The sequence below is a fragment of the Rutilus rutilus genome (genome assembly GCF_951802725.1).
Source record: "Rutilus rutilus genome assembly, chromosome: 24".
Taxonomy (NCBI): domain Eukaryota; kingdom Metazoa; phylum Chordata; class Actinopteri; order Cypriniformes; family Leuciscidae; genus Rutilus; species Rutilus rutilus.
In genome coordinates, this window is record NC_140228.1 from 9,556,789 (window position 1) to 9,574,551 (window position 17,763).

Below are 17,763 nucleotides of genomic sequence, written 5' to 3' on the forward strand. Positions count from 1 at the left end.
AAACAGGTATGCTAATTAATCAAATAATGAATAACCATGGTAACTAAAGACTGGCGGGAAACTAGAAGAAAGCAAACAGGTAACTGAAGAGAAACAAACTAAAAGTCCATGAAAAGGAAACTAAACACCAACTACAAGATAATCGGGCCGATTTTGGGCCCAATTCTCCCCTTCCGACAATCGTAGGTAAAGTCACGATTATCTTGATGGTTCTACAGATTATCTTATCAGATTTTGATGTGGTGTAACGTGTGTTACGATAGATTGAATCTGCTCGGAAGAACGTCAGGACCGCACCAATCTCCAATCATAAATATATAACGTTGAATATTACGATCAGAAATCCAGAAATCCTGTTGAGTGGGGGGAACCCTGAGGACAAATGCGCAAACACTCTGAAGATCGCCACGTGGAATGAAACGATACCCAATCAGAAAGCGAGCTGACAGAAGACGGACGCTTTTTCATTTTTCCTCCGCAAATTTTCTGTAAAAAGTCATTCAAACACTATGATCAACATTTCTTCTTGCCCGTCGTCCGCCATGTTTGTTTACTCTAAAGTCACGTTTGACTGCGAGAGATTTTCACAGACGGGACTCTGCTTGTTTGTGAATGGAATCTGATAGTGTGTGGAGTGCCGGGACCAAGACAGCACACCACACACTATGGGGACAAAACTGTTAAATCTTTTTACTGTCACTTGTGTTTGTGGTCTCTCACATTTTGAAAATCTGATAAGATTTAAAAATCTTAATGTGGGCCAGCTTTAAGATAGCAAGCTTTGACTGTGCTGTGGTTTATAGTTTTGAATCCTGTGCACTTTCCTGTGAGCACACAGGTGTCTGAACGTTTTTTTTTTTTGTATGTGACATGGGCCAGTAAACAACCACCCAGAAAGCAGATTGATATGCTATTGTTTTTTTATTCAGCCTTAGTGTTTCTCTTGCCAGTGATTAGCAGAGGTAAGTTCAGCTGAGGTTATTTGCCTATATCTCTCTCATTCAGCACACTCTCGTGGCAGGTCTCCACCTCTACTGAGCTGAGAGTCTGGAGCCCATCCAGACGTTCAATGTGCCAGGAGCAATGATGTACTCTGACATAGCAGGTGTGGAAGAGCTCTAGGTCTCTCTTGCTTTGAGTGAGGGATCCTGCCACGCTGTTAATAAGAGCTGGAGTGTCATGGTTGACCAGGCTGGAACAAGCAATGACTTCATCATAAAACAGTGAGTGGGGACTGACCGAGAAAATGGGCCACAAAGAGAAATAGAACATGATGCATTCAGCCCTCGCTATTCAAATATATGAATGAATGAAACTAGGCTTGTAAACATCAGACAGAATATCAAACCGGCACACATTTGAGTGCTCAGATCACTCGCGTCTCTATAGCTTCAAGTGGCAAAAATTTATTAATTTGGCCTATTATTTTCATAGTGAAATATTTAAATTAATTAAATACTAAGTATGATATTAATTAGATACTAAATTTAAATGTGATAGCATATTGTGTAAAAGTGTAAAAACAAAAATATAAAAATGAAAGAATTCACCATATCATTTGATTCCATGCTGAATTTAAGTCTATTACTTTGAAGCAAAATATTTAAAGCAATTAAATGCTGTTTTTAAATCACTGTTTTGAATATATATAAGCATATTTTAGCTTAATTTAGTGAAAAATATGTACACATAATGGCAGTACTCTATTTGAGATAGTATTGCTTTTGTGCCCAAAAAATATTGCTCTCATTGTAAAAAGAAATTACATCATCTGTGGAGAGTATAATAAACAGCCAATATCCTAGTAATATTCAAGTTAATAGGCAACTAGGTAATAGTGAGAATTGAACCCTAAAATAAAGTTTTACCCACACTTTTCTATGACATGGTGGCTTGTGGATCAGCAAAAATGGATGCTAGTGTTAGAAACCATGCATATTTTCCAAACAGAACAATAATTTCTGCAGTAGATCAGCATATGTTCATGCAAAATTACAATCATGGTTATATAATTGTATTTCCATCTGACATAGCTGGCCATTATGCAAAATACTTCCCTTTTTCTGTGTATTTTATATAGTATTAAACTCAACATGTTCTCAATCTAAAGTTTGCTCTTAATTCTAAATGTTTTGTTTTAAATTCTAAACTGCTAGAGGCTAATTGACAGAGCTCAGTTTGATAATCCGTTGGGTCCAAAAAGCTCACTTAACTGCAGATGCTCATAGCAGCTCTTTTACAGCCCGTCTGGCTTTGCTTTTGCTGCAACACGTGAGTATTGCTGACTAGCTTCTGCATTTTTCATCCTCGTCCTGTGGGGTATCTGTCTGCATGTAAAAGCTAATGGCCACACAGTGCCCCCCAACTGTCACCCACCCATTTTATCGTATTGTGACTCAGATGCCTCTGGCAATGAATCTGACCACCACCAAAACACTGACAGCGCTCTACACGTTTCACAGCGCTGGATGACTCTGTGCAGTGCATGACTGCTCGCTTTGCATGCAAATGCAGGTGCACAGAAGAAGGTGGGGCGTCCAGAGAGGACCACAGATTTTTCCATTGCTCAGCATGCTCACAAAAAGACCAAATGCCTGCGAGCACTCATATGTGAAACGGCGAAGACAGACGCGAATGATTGGGAAAGATTCAGGAGTTTAAACGCAAGGTGTGCGGGCAGAGTAATTGGGTAATAAATCACCGGAAGTCTGTCTGGCTGATGCAAGTTACTGAAATAATTACGTCGCTTTAGAGGCAAATGATTTCTAAAGTTGCAAAAGACTTTTATACTTGCCAGAATTCTGGGTTTCTGTCAGACATAGTCTGATTAAAGAAAAGAGGTCGGTCTGTGATGCACGTCCTTATGGTTGTTAGATAGTTTAGTGCAGGGGTGTCCAATCCTGCTCCTGAAACACACCAGAATCAGCTAAACAAGGTCTTACTATGCATACTAGAAACTTCCAGGGAGGTGTGTTGATACAAGTTGGAGCTAAACTCTGCAGGTCATCTGCCCTTCAGGACCGAGTTTGGACAACCCTGGTTTAGAGCCTGTGGCAAGGAACGTTCTCAGAACTTTGGCTAACATTCTAGCAAAGTTCTCTCAAAGTTATGAAAAAAAGTTCTTCCAGTAACATTAATAAAATGTTCATTCAAAGTTATCTGGTCTTCAATAATGTTCTCAAAACTTTAGCACAAAACACTATTTATACATTCTTCATGCAACTTTTTTTCTGAAATATTTTAGTTTGTGTAATGTTTTTTAAATGTTACTACTACTTTTAGAATGTTCAGAGAACATTCAAAAGTGACGTTCCCATAATGTTCGCAAAATGATCAACAGGAATGTTCCCTTAACATTGACGGGAAAAAAATCAGAGTGTCTATTTACACTAAGCGCAAATAGCCTGCCTTGTTAGCAGAGGCTATTTACACTAACTCCTCCCACTGACGTCTGATTGGGCCAGACAAAATTACGGATAACTCGCTCTACCTCCTTTTCCCCATCACATATCAGATCGGAAAGACATTTATTTAAAAAAAAAAAAGAAGAAAATTTTGGAAAAGTGGAAATAAAGTGTCTAACGTTAGTCTGGCTATCACCACTCAATCTTTTAAGATTGAACATTGATCTGGGGAGTCTGCTATGTATTTTCTACTGCACAAGAGGCGTGATCAACGGGGCATAGTTCAAATTACTCTGTACGCAATTGGATAGTCCTTCAACCAATCAGACCAACGATCCGGGTGACATACTCTAGGCAGGAAATGTGTAACCGAACCTGTTGATCACAGGGGGCCACTGCTCACCTGCTGTTAGCATTCCATTGACTCCCATTCATTTTGGCGTCACTTTGACAGCGAATAACTTTACATCTGAGGCGTTTAAAGACTCATATCTTACGTTATGGCCCCGTAGAAGCAGTTTTTGTAAAACTAGGCTAACGATTGCGTCATAAACACGCGACTCTCTGTCGCACAGTAGAGAAATTACCGTATGGACAGGAGGAGAAGCTCGCGGGCAATCGGGGGGATGTGGAGGCAAAATGACAAAATAATTAATCAGAATACTTAGCAAAAGTTTCTCCTGCTCCTAGCTCATGGACACCTCCTACTCACGCTCTCCGTCTCTGCAAGTTTCGGAAGGGAATGATTCAGATTTCTTTGGCACAGCTACTAGAAGACAGACGGGTTGCTCACGTCACATCTACGTCGTCAAGCTCAGTTTGAGTCTGCGCAGTACGCTCAGCCATCAGGAAGTGAGTGCTTCTAATTGACTTCACTTTTCTCCGTTGAATCCAATGGGGTCGCTGTGTCCATTTCTTTTACTGTCTATGGTTGATCAGCGGTTTGCAGAGGCAGCAATGGAATTGAGCGATTTTTGCAGGTTGTGCAAAAAAAAAACCATGAAAGTCAGTGGTATTTACACCCACTCGAGCGAATTGTTTGCTAAAAAGAAGCCATTGAGCATCGTCGAGAGGTTAAAAGGAATTGGACAGAGCCGTAACGGCTCTGGAATTGGAATCTTTGTGATTGGTTCCCGCAAATGTGTAAAGGAAGCAGGACAGATAAATAGCCTATACAGGTTTCCAGCCTGAGCTGCAGGGCGAAATCAAATCTAGTCTAACGTGCGTTTAATAATAAAGTGTTAATCATAGTGTTAGGGGTAGATGTAGGGAGGGCTTTATTGTCCCAATAAGGCAGCATCCATTTAATAATTGTAATAAATTATCATTTACACTCAATGTTATTATTGCCGTTTAATGTACAAAAACACTGAGGTGCAAATAGTATCTGCTAATATTTATAAGTATAAATAGCATCTAACTACTATTTACACTTATTTCAAAGAAAATACTGCTATTTTTACATATAGTGTAAACAGAATCACTATTTTCATTTAGTGTAAATAGAATGTATTGCTATTTAAACTTAGTGTACATAGCATCTATCGCAAAGAAAACATGTTATTTTCACTTAATGTTAATGTAATCTAGTTGCTATTTACACAGTGTAAATGGGAACTTAATGGGAACATTAGCAAAACGTTCTTAGAACATTTTAGTTAGCTGGGCTCTCAATATGGTTTTGTTAAATGAGAGATATTGAATACATTTCTTTACATCCTCTCTCTCCCTCTCAAAAAAGAAAAGAAATGTAATGTTTTGACGACAGTATAAAATCCTGTTGTTTCCGAGCTGAGGTGAACATAAAATGAGTCCAATAAAAAGCTCCCTAAAACAAAGAACACAAGAGGGATTTCCCTGCTGTGCCAGCTCACTAACATTCATTTACAAATTAAGTTAAGTCCCTTGTACTGAAGAAGGGAAACTGGCATGAAGCACAACGGTTGCTTTTAGTGCCACATCAGCTCTTTTTATTCACATTGGTCTCTGTGACATTAAGATGAGGCAGCAATTAGCCTTCTTCTGGCCCTCCATGAAAATTTTATTTATCCACTGCAGCCAAAACGCACCTACCAGGAAACACTCAGCACCTCAGATCTATATGGATTTTCTCTAATGAGCCATCTTAAACCTTACAATGGAAAGCAGACAGATGGTGAGGGAAGCAAATGAACAGGTGTTGTTTAGTAAGGATGAAGTCTGTATAGTTCAGGCAAAATTACAAGTGAGACAAAACACTTCACAAAGCCTCGAGATTGAAATCCTATCAAAGACATCAAAATGGAGTGAAAGACCGCAGACATCTCACTAAAATCCCGGCAAGGGAATGCCAAAGAACATAGAGTTCATGGATATGCAACAAAGCCGTGGGCTAAAACAAACACCATCATACATCATAAGTTACAAAAAGGCAGCACTAGCATAATACATGGTTAAAGAATAGAACAAAGAATATTACAAAAAGCAGCTTTCTCATTTTTTTTCTTGGATTTTCAGAGAAATGGTTTTCCCATGTATCAAATACAGCCAGTTATTATTCAGAATGATGAAAAGAATTATTGAAAATGCACAAATTAAAATGTCAGCTTCACAAAAGCGTCACTATTACATGCTTTAAAATTACATCAAGTTCATTTTTTTGATTATACTGCAGGGTTATTAAGTCTTCTATTATTTAAGATAATCAGGGTAGATTTGAAATCAGAATTGATTCCTTACCTGGGCTACTGAAATTGGCAGTGCTTTGAGATGCTAAGCAGATAATAAGCAGCAAAAGTCGAGGATAGAAAAGAAACATGTTTAAGATGCAGACCGAGTAGACTTGCAGGTTCAAGGCCAAAACTGTTGACTGCTGTGTACTGAAATAATAATTTTTAAATTAATTAATTAATTAAGCCTTCACCTAAAGACCTAAACGTTTATTTTCAAGTTGCAGAACACAAAAAAACACCAGAAGGCCATCTTTAGAGTTCTTTCAAAGGTGAAGGACCCAAGGGTTCAGGGTTTGGCTGATTAGCATGGCCCAATTAGTCCCTGTTGATGCTATAATTACACCATCTATCTATGCATTCACAATTAGTCCTGCATCAACCACAACTGCCACTGAGTTAGGCTAACTGAAATGTTATCCATTAGCTCCAGTGTGTGGCGTAATATTTATATAGGCCTTGTAGAGATTGTGCTTTCCGCATCCCGTGAGACTGCCTGTCGAAGTGGTATTAATCATAGATATCATATATAAACGCTAGATGTCTCGTGCGCGCTGCTGGCCAATGGAGGTCGACGTCCGCACGTGGCGGCCATCTTGCCACAGTGCGCTCGCTCACTGTTTAATGGTGCAAATACTTTAAAATAAGCATAACTTTCTCAATTTTCTACCGATTTTCAAACGGTTTGGTTTGTTATAAACGTCAGAGATGTAGTTATGAGACTACATTCATACACTGCATACATATGAAAAATTATAACATACATGTTCAAGCATTCGGAATTATAGCCACGTTAATAACGTTTGTAAGAAACCAAACCGTTTGTAAATCCGTCAATATTTCAGCGAGATATGAGGATTTGTGTGCGTGCTGATCATTCACCTTAATGCACAGAGCACTGAGACAAGATGGCCGAACGGTGATACCGGAAGTGACTGCGCCATAAGACATCTAGCGTTTATATATGATATCTATGGTATTAATAGTATGGAAGCTGGTTTCCGCCACAAAATACAATAAAATTAAAACAAGCTTCCTGTTTGTCAATCATCCCTTACGAAAAAGAAGTTTATTCAAGTGTTCTAAGAAAGTATACTTTCAGTCTACATTTTATATAGGCTACTTCTCAAAAATATACTTTATGTACTTCTCAGAAATATACTTAAAATTACACTTACATGCACTTTACTTATATTGAGAGAAAAGTCCAAGTATATTTGGCCTGTACTTGTACTCAATCTTTTGATCGAGATATACTTAAATGTATAATTAAGTATTCAATACTTGGCTTGTAGTTGTGTTAACTCTTTTGATCGAGTAGCCTATTAAATATACCTTTTTTAACATAGTTTTTCATACACCGTCTTATGAAACTTACATTGTTTGAAAATATTGATTAGAACATTTATATAAAACAGATATGTTTCTAATTCTGCGTATCTGAATTTTTGTGTAGGCTAGTCCACTTTCACTGTTATACGGTAGGGGGCGCTATGACACATCTTCTAGGACAGAATCTCCGGGTCAAAACACAGGAGAAGAAGAAGCTGAAACAAGTGATAGAAGATTGCTCGCTCAAATGTAAATAACGTGATCGTCAAACATTAAACAGCGTGTGAATCTAAACTGCTTAATATTACCAAATGAAATGAAGCGTAACCAATGAAGAGAAAACGACTGTGAATCTTTGGGGGTGTTGGACTCGATCTACTCCATCTGTGTTTTGATCATCGTTCTGAATCTGATCAAGGCGTAGTCTTTGACAAAAAATGTGATTTTACTTATTATTTATTTAAAATGTTGCCTTTCTTTATGAAACTTACCGACATTCAGGTTTTGATTTAAAAAAAAAGAATGCATGAAGCTAATAAAAGTACAGTTAAAGGTATTTTTCAAGTATAAAAAATATCTACATTTGAACATAGTAGTATACTGCAAGTGCAAAAATAATATATAAATAGTAAACTATAAGTATAATGTCATGTTCACTTAAAGAAAACTTAAAAGTATACTTGCAGTATAAACTACTAAACTAGTAGTTTACTGAGAGCACACTTCAGTGTGTACTTTCATAAACTAAAAAATTTACTACTTGTATTAAAATAGTAAACTACTAGTGTACTCATAAGTTCACTAGAACAGATGCATTACAAATGAGAAACCTAGTTGTGTACTAAGTTTACTACTCTTACACTTATAGTACACTTAAACGTATACTTTTATATACTAAGCATATTACTAAGATAATATACTAAGTATATTAAGCATTACTACATCCAAACCAAATATATCTTTTTGCTCTGGATGGATTAAGAGATGTAATTGTTCTTAAAATGTCTAATTCAGTGACTGCCTTTAAAGTAAAGGCTTGTTCCTCTGTATTAGCTAGACAAACTTCTGTGTACTCAGGGGAAAAAACATTATTTTTGTGAAGTTGTGACTACAGAATCAATAAAATAATGATTAAGTGCTTCGGCCACTTCAGCTGGATTATTAGTCAGCTTCCCATTTCCTATCAATTCAAGTGATGACCTATCTTTCTTTTTAATCTCCTTTTCATTTATTCAACTAGTTCCAGATTATGCCTTAGCTTTTCTGAGTGTCTTTACCACCTTGTTCCTTAACATAACAAAATGTTGGCTTTCATGACTTAACTTTCATTTATTAGTTTTTAAAGCAAGATCCCGTTCTTTCATCAGTTTTAAAATATCAGAATTTATCCAGGGGACAGTGTGCTTTTTATTTTTATGACTAAATTTGCAATCTTTAATAGTGTGCTCTAATACTTTGGAGAATATTAGTCTGTCTTTCTCCTGATCTTTTCCTATCAATACATCACCCCATTTAATATGATGAACCGCACTTCTGAAGTCATCTAGTTTATGTTTTGAGATGCCATAAGAATCATATTTCATTAATCAATCACACTGTTTTAGTAAATGTTTCAAATTTTCATAAAAACTACTATTTGAAGAGGGAGGACTATAAATTACAATTATTACAAAGGACATTTGTGGTGATAGAATAAGATTCAGGCCAATACATTCCTAATCCATACAATTTGACCAAGCGATTTCATTACAGTAAAATATTCATTTCATTTCATTTATTATACAGGAAAATTTAAAAGCAACAATTAAGTTACAATAAACGGGCCTGACTCAGTTTAAAAACTGGTTTACAGCAGGTTCCTGTTCTGCAGCAACATAGAACAATGATCACAATTTCGGCACATTTAAACAAAACATTATAACTAATTAAACAAATACAGACAAATACAACATTAAATACAAAAGGACAAAACTAAAAACAATACACAATCAATGCATGCATGTATGACTATCAAGAAGAAACAGTTTATATGACTTTTTGAAATATGCAATAGATGACAATGTTCGAATGCGATAGGGAATATCATTCCAAACTTTAGTGTAAATATAGAAAAAAGATTTTTGACCATAGTTGTTTTTGTATGGTGGAACTGGAATAAGTGCCTGTGAGACTGACCTAGTAACACGTAATGGTCTCACATTGTGTGTCGGAAAAGGAATTATAGATACTGGTGAAGAGCTATTTTGAATTTGAAAATAAAATGCTATAGCACGACTATTTACGTAATTCTCATAGGTCAAAGCATTTGTGCGTGTGAGCGCACTACAGTGATGAGACCACCTTGGTATATTGCTGTGAATCTTAAGTGCTCGGTAATATAGTCGTGCTATTGGTTCAGTAATGTCCTTAGTGGTTAGAGACCAGATTGGAAGACAATAGGACATAGTCGAGAACACAATAGCATGCAAGTAAGTTTCAGAGACTGAAAAAGAAAGATATGATCTGATCTTATTATACACATAGAGTTTCTGATTCAACTTTTTTATCAATTTAGAAATGTGTTCCCGATATGTAAGATGTGAATCAAGTAGTACACCAAGGTAGTTGTATGTTTTTGTAACAACAAGATCTTGATTTACAAAAGTAATAGCATCAGTAAAAGAAAAACCTTTTCTGGATGAATGAAAGTACATACATTCAGTTTTCTTTACATTGATGGTCAGATGGTTCTTTTTCAACCAATCATGTATGAGGTGAAGATCAGATGATAGTTTGGAGTTTATGACATTGGGGTTTACACCAGAAAGAAAAATCACAGTATCATCAGCGTACAGTAAACATTTTGAGTGTTTACACACTCGAGGAAAATCATTGATATATAAAAGAAAAAGTAAGGGTCCAAGAATGCTGCCTTGCGGAACCCCTATGTCACAAACTAAAGGTTGAGATATAACCTGATTAACTTTGACAGTCTGCAACCTGTTCGTCAAATAAGAAGAGATCATTTCTATCACAGATGGAGACAATTCAAATAAATGAAGTTTGTTTAGCAGAATCTGGTGGTTCACCGTATCGAACGCTTTACGGAAATCAATAAAAATAGCTCCAGCAATGTAACCTTTGTTAAGTGCATCACGTATTTGTTCAGTGAAAAGTAGTAACGCCGACATAGTAGATCTCTTAGTACGAAAACCGTGTTGACAATCACTGAGCCAGTTATTAGTTTGAAGGTAAGAACTGAACTGGTTATGCAAGACTTTTTCCAGCAACTTAGACATTGCTGGAAGTATTGCAATAGGTCTGTAATTTGAGACAAGGGTGCGATCATCAGATTTAAAAATCGGAATAATTTGTGCTGTTTTCCAGTTAGTGGGGAAAATAGAAAGCCTGATACAAAGATTGGTTAAATGCAGAAAGAGAGGTATGAGGCTATCAGCATGTGTCTTTAAAAATAAGGTATTTAAACCATAAATATCACGGGCATTGGAGTTTTTAATCAGATGTAATGTTTGTATCACCTCATTCTGTGAGATCTCAGAAAATGATGGTGAATTTATTTTCAAGTGATCACCTAAGAGACCCTTTGGCTTAACTTTAGGGTCCCAAATTGTTCATGTTGATTTCCTGTCCGAAAGATCCCCCATGTTGACTGACTCTGAGCTAAAGAACTCCACCAAGGACAGCAACTTGACGGCTGGGTGATCTGGCTCAGGCTCTGGGTCCAGATCTGCTGGAGGGACGAAAGGCTCCACAACATCCACAGCACTACTGTGACAACAGCAGCCGAAGTGTTGTTTCATAGCCTTCCACACGCTCATGAGGAAAGAACGAATTCCTTTCCTCTTCCTACGTTCTGTAGGTTTTTCTGAAATCACACAATTGAAAAGACATCTATTAGAAACATCTCTGACCTCAAATTAAACAATGACACTTATATTTTACTGTTCAATTATTATCTGCAATGTTACGAATCAAGTAATGCAAATATATTATACGACGGCCCTGCTTCTGCTTAATGCCTGCATAAATGTCCCAAAGTCTTATTTCACAATATTAAGCATTGACATCCAGTTTTTTTCAATGTTTTAAACATGTTTTTTCCCGGTTATACAAATGTTAAGAGAACATTTTGTTTTATAATTTAAACATTATGGGACTGTTACTTTTGAATGTTCTGTCAATGATCTGAAAAATATGTTAGACAAACGTCCAACTAAAATATTTTGGAAATAATTTCGGAAAAAAAATTTCAGCTAAATTTTGCTGAGCAACGGTTAATATGACTAGACCTTAACCTGTTAAAAGCTTGAAGCAGTCTTATGCACGAAATCTGTATCCGTACACTTTACACCCCCCAGCCTTATTTCAATCTCACCTGTTGAGTTCTTGTTCGCAGGAGAAGCCTCCACGGCACCCTGGGTTGTTAGGCCAGTCGTGGTCACTGTTGGCTCCACAGGAACTTGACCTGGCAGCGGAGGGCACATCATCTCTTGGAGGCTGTCGGAGCTCCACTCGACGCTGTACGTCCCTCTGCTGCTGAGGCTCAACTCTCCACATGACCGCCTGGATGGACATCCATCATCTGGGCTCTGCTGGCTGCCGCTCTTCCTCTTCCTGTAAGCCTGACCTGTGAACAAAGAGAAAGAAAACTCAGAAGACAGAGGAGCTAAATCATCAGAGCTGAGACTACAAACCTCCAGACCAGCCGTCTGAGCGGAAGCAGCTCCCCTGGATCTGGAGCGGCCTGAGGCTGGAATATTTCAGACATCACATAGTTAGTTATGTTTTGATAATAATCAATGATCAATGTCAGTGGTCAATTACAAATTGTTACAATAGTTACTCAAATTGAAAGGTTTATTTCACATGCAAGGAATCAAATACATGTGATCACTTAGCTGGGAAAATTGGCAGATCAAATGGGTTAACGTTACCTCACACTAGTTTCTGCACATTAATTTAGTCCATCATCATACCATAACATACCATAAACAAATGAAAAACTAGAGCACTCACCTCTTCTTTCACCCATGTGAGCCATCAACGTCCTCCTCCAACCTGCAATAGAAACAATATAAAATACAATACAAAAACAATAATACAATACAACCCTCCTCTGAAATACTACCAAAAGAAATCAAATAATAAATAAATAAAACAAAAATAATCAAATTAAACACAAAATTAAATAAAACTACAAACTCCTAGTTTAACTCCCAAATAATAACAATTAGATAAAAGCGTCCTCAGAAAAAATATGAATATGAAAAAAGGAAAGGATATATCCTCCAATCTACTCCTTCTAGGATATAATAGGTTTTCTCTCAGGAATTCTCCGAATAGCTTCAAAATCGCAAGATCTGCACAGAAAATACTCGGCAAAAGTCTCTGAATTCGCAGCGTCTCTCAACCAACAGATAGCGATGTTTGAGTGTATATTTTTGATCTTGAAGTCAGAATTCATAATACGCGTCGCTATAGCAACTAAAATTCGAATCATCATCGCACGCACACCTGAAGTCGGCATCAATTAATCTACTTATACTTGCAAAACACCCCGATGTACATGCGAAAATGTCATCAAAACAAATAAAACTATCCGGACATAAATACAAAAGATGGAGTATTTGCATGCTGATGATGACTAGTGACGTTAAAGCCCGACACGCGCGCTTCTGAAAGGCTTGTTGTATGTGTGTGTGTGTGTGTGTGTGTGCCTCCAGGTATATTAGGTAAGTATTCTCTTGGTCGGCGTTACGTCACAAATCATGTGACCTGCGTAGCAACAAGCCACCGCCATGTTTGAAGGGTAAAACAAACCGAAGGCAAAGCCCGAGGCAAATCAAAAAGGTATCTATTCACAGAAGTTTTGCTGTGGATTATGTCAGTTATGGATACTAACGGACTACTTTGTATTAATGATGAATGATATCTGTGTATACGAATGTATGTCGGTGGTGAGAAGTAATAAAACACTCATGTAAAGCGCTTTAATTGTGACTAGCTACATGTCTGTGAAAGGCGCTATATGAATAACGTTACAGATCTTCTATTACAGAATGTCTTATCAGTAGACAGTCTCCTAGCGTCTGTAAAAAAAAATAATATTGCATCACATTAAGTGTATTGTGACTGTCAAAACATTTTAGTAACTAAACTGAATTTTATTAGGTTTAGTGACAGCATGTTACAATGTTTACATGGTACAATTTCTGGTAAGCTAACGTTACGCTTTTTTATTATTTCAATTCAATTATTGGGATTTGATTTAATACTGACTCATTTGGATAAATATTAGGTAGTCTACGCAAGATAGGCATTCATTTTTCTCAAGAAAAAACAACTCACCTAATGCTGTAAACATACAGAGAGCCCCATCAGCTGGCAGTATTATTTATATTTAGCAAAATACTCCCTATAGCTCTTTTTTCTAGCCAACTATGTGCTTTAGCCTATATTATGGTCATCAAATGGATTTCCTGAGGTAAATGTAATGTGACATAATTGTTCTCCAGCTGTTTTATTGACCCCTTTGTTTGATTGATTGGTCGATATTATGTATGAGGAATATACATTTCGGTAAGTTGTAACGTTACTGTTTCTTTCAACATTGTTCATTCGTGTTTATTTACTGTTAGCTAGTAGAGATGATCGGTTCACGTGCCGCTAGGGATCTGTCGCGTCACATTTACAAGCGCCAAAACGCTATTTCTTGTCTGAATTAAATAAAATAATAAAAGTGACAGAATCTGAGAGCTGAGATTTTTATATATCATAAGTAACCTGCTCTGTCTAGTCTGTCGGTCTCCGTGTCCTCTATGCTTCGCGATTTTTCTGTGCGTGAGAAAATGGATGTGTGGCGTGAAAGCGTGTGAAACGTTGCGTGAGAGTTGGCAGCTCTGGACTGAGTCCTACACTTGCAGTCATGTTTAAATACCCATCAAGCATCGATTACATTAACTATGTTCATTCAAAAGCATTGTGTTACACAGTGGCTGTAATGAACTCAGTCTGTCAGTGGCACAGCTTGTACAGTGTCAGTGAGGGACACAGTTTTTTCTAAAGCCAAAAAAGGCTAACTGCAGAAATGTATCAGTTGCCTCGCTAGGAATCAAATAAAAGGAGAGGTCACTCATTTTTACGCACCAACAACACAAGTTTTCCGGCATGATTTGCAACCAAAGGAAAAGAGTTCGGCGCTCGTTTGTCTTCCGCTTCGTGTGTTGCAGTTGGCGGGCGCTTGTTTGTTTTACCCTTCGCCGCGGTTGCTTTGCGCGCGCAGTGCATTATGGGAGCACAAGTCCCGGATGTCCGAAATCTGTATCCGTACACTTTACACCCCCCAGCCTTATTTCAATCTCACCTGTTGAGTTCTTGTTCGCAGGAGAAGCCTCCATGGCACCCTGGGTTGTTAGGCCAGTCGTGGTCACTGTTGGCTCCACAGGAACTTGACCTGGCAGCGGAGGGCACATCATCTCTTGGAGGCTGTCGGAGCACCACTCGACGCTGTACGTCCCTCTGCTGCTGAGGCTCAACTCTCCACATGACCGCCTGGATGGACATCCATCATCTGGGCTCTGCTGGCTGCCGCTCTTCCTCTTCCTGTAAGCCGGACCTGTGAACACAGAGAAAGAAAACTCAGAAGACAGAGGAGCTAAATCATCAGAGCTGAGACTACAAACCTCCAGACCAGCCGTCTGAGCGGAAGCAGCTCCCCTGAAACTGGAGCGGCCTGAGGCTGGAATATTTCAGACATCACATAGTTAGTTATGTTTTGATAATAATCAATGATCAATGTCAGTGGTCAATTACAAATTGTTACAATAGTTACTCAAATTGAAAGGTTTATTTCACATGCAAGGAATCAAATACATGTGATCACTTAGCTGGGAAAATTGGCAGATCAAATGGGTTAACGTTACCTCACACTAGTTTCTGCACATTAATTTAGTCCATCATCATACCATAACATACCATAAACAAATGAAAAACTAGAGCACTCACCTCTTCTTTCACCCATGTGAGCCATCAATGTCCTCCTCCAACCTGCAATAGAAACAATATAAAATACAATACAAAAACAATAATACAATACAACCCTCCTCTGAAATACTACCAAAAGAAATCAAATAATAAATAAATAAAACAAAAATAATCAAATTAAACACAAAATTAAATAAAACTACAAACTCCTAGTTTAACTCCCAAATAATAACAATTAGATAAAAGCGTCCTCAGAAATAATATGAATATGAAAAAAGGAAAGGATATATCCTCCGATCTACTCCTTCTAGGATATAATAGGTTTTCTCTCAGGAATTCTCAGAATATCTTCAAAATCGCAAGATCTGCACAGAAAATACTCGGCAAAAGTCTCTGAATTCGCAGCGTCTCTCAACCAACAGATAGCGATGTTTGAGTGTATATTTTTGATTTTGAAGTCAGAATTCGTAACCATAGACTGTCGCTATAGCAAATAAAATTCGAATCATCATCGCACGCATGATGGGGGCGTGTCAGTGAAAAAAACATGGTGGAATAGAGTGGTGCAGAGCCATAGAGATGAACGCAACTTTGATGTATTTTGAAGCCTAAATGCAGTAGCCAGGAGTAAAATACTAAATGCTATAACGAACTACACCACGGTCTCACGACTTCAGTGTCACCACCACTAAGCTTCACACAACTCTTTTAGTTTATATATATATATATATATATAAACATTTTCCCATAAAGTTTAAGTTTTAATAGTTTATAAGAGCACAATTATAAGCATAACGAGAATGTAAACGCGGACTGAGCATACCTGTTCGCTGTGATGACGTTTAATCTCCTCGACTGCCTCTGTAGTCCCACCGTCTTATGAAACTTACATTGTTTGAAAATATTGATTAGAATATTTATATAAAACAGATATGTTTCTAACTCTGCGTATCTGAATTTTTGTGTAGCTGGCAGTGTATAGGAATTTACTCTAATTCTACATGTTTTCACTGTTATACGGTAGGGGGCGCTATGACACATCTTCTAGGACAGAATCTCCGGGACGGGTCAAAACACAGGAGAAGAAGAAGCTGAAACAAGTGATAGAAGATTGTTTGCTCAAATGTAAATAACGTGATCGTCAAACATTAAACAGCGTGTGAATCTAAACTGCTTAATATTACCAAATGAAATGAAGCGTAACCAATGAAGAGAAAACGACTGTGAAGCTTTGGGGGTGTTGGACTCGATCTACTCCATCTGTGTTTTGATCATCGTTCTGAATCTGATCAAGGCGTAGTCTTTGACAAAAATGTGATTTTCTCAGTTTTTTGTTTCAAATGTTGCCTTTCTTTATGAAACTTACCGACATTCAGGTTTTGATAAAAAAAAAAAAGAATGCATGAAGCTAATAAAATGTTTTAAAAATTAAAGTACAGTTAAAGGTATTTTTCAAGTATAAACCAATAATATCTACATTTGAACATAGTAGTATACTGCAGATGCAAAAATAACATAGTAAACTATAAGTATAATGTTATGTTCACTTAAAGAAAACTTAAAAGTATACTTGCAGTATAAACTACTAAACTAGTAGTTTACTGAGAGCACACTTCAGTGTGTACTTTCATCAACTAAAAAATGTACTACTTGTATTAAAATAGTAAACTACTAGTGTACTCATAAGTTCACTTGTAGAACAGATGCATTACAAATGAGAAACCTAGTTGTGTACTTAAAGTTTACTACTCTTACACTTATAGTACACTTAAACATATACTTATATACAAAAAGTGGGCCAATTTAGTCCCAAGCCGTATTGAAATTGTTCACTTACATGTTTACTACAATTTTCAAGACTTGAGACCTGAATCTTTCTAATAATACGTAATATTAATTAAGAAAAGAAAATGAAAACAGAGGTTGACTCGCAGCACTAGCATAATCTAGCATAATAGCTGACTGGTTTTTTTTACAATGGAGAGGGCTGTCATGAGCCTAATTTTCCTATTCTTTGAAAGAATTTATTTAAAGGGATCATGTCACACTTTTTATAATCCGACTAAGATCCACTTATAATGTTTGTCAAGATTTTTATTGAGCTGAATGATGACAGCACTGTTTTCTGCAGAGCTGCTTTACAGCTGAATGGAACTCATTACATAATTGATGAACTTTACACAATTACTGAACTGAATCAACTATGAACCGACTCCAGCTGAATAATGACACTACTGTCTTAGAGCTGAATCTTAGAGAATTGAATTGTGTTTGCATTATTGATCCTTATCTTTCAGTTTATCACTGTAAAGCTGCTTTGAAACAATCTCTATTGT

The 17,763-nt window shown here is 37.2% G+C and overlaps 1 protein-coding gene across 1 annotated transcript; it reads right to left on the reverse strand.

The window, feature by feature from the left end:
* Positions 1-978: 978 nt before the first annotated feature.
* On the reverse strand, positions 979-12,988 carry LOC311284026 (uncharacterized protein; the record flags this gene model as incomplete). The annotated part of the gene is made up of 4 exons (XM_084398847.1): positions 12,461-12,988; positions 11,820-12,194; positions 11,099-11,309; positions 979-1,234 (listed from the first exon to the last, which is right to left on the reverse strand). The coding sequence occupies exons 1-4, from the start codon at positions 12,483-12,485 to the stop codon at positions 979-981; spliced, it is 867 nt and encodes a 288-aa protein (XP_084254973.1). The 5' UTR covers positions 12,486-12,988.
* Positions 12,989-17,763: the final 4,775 nt, after the last annotated feature.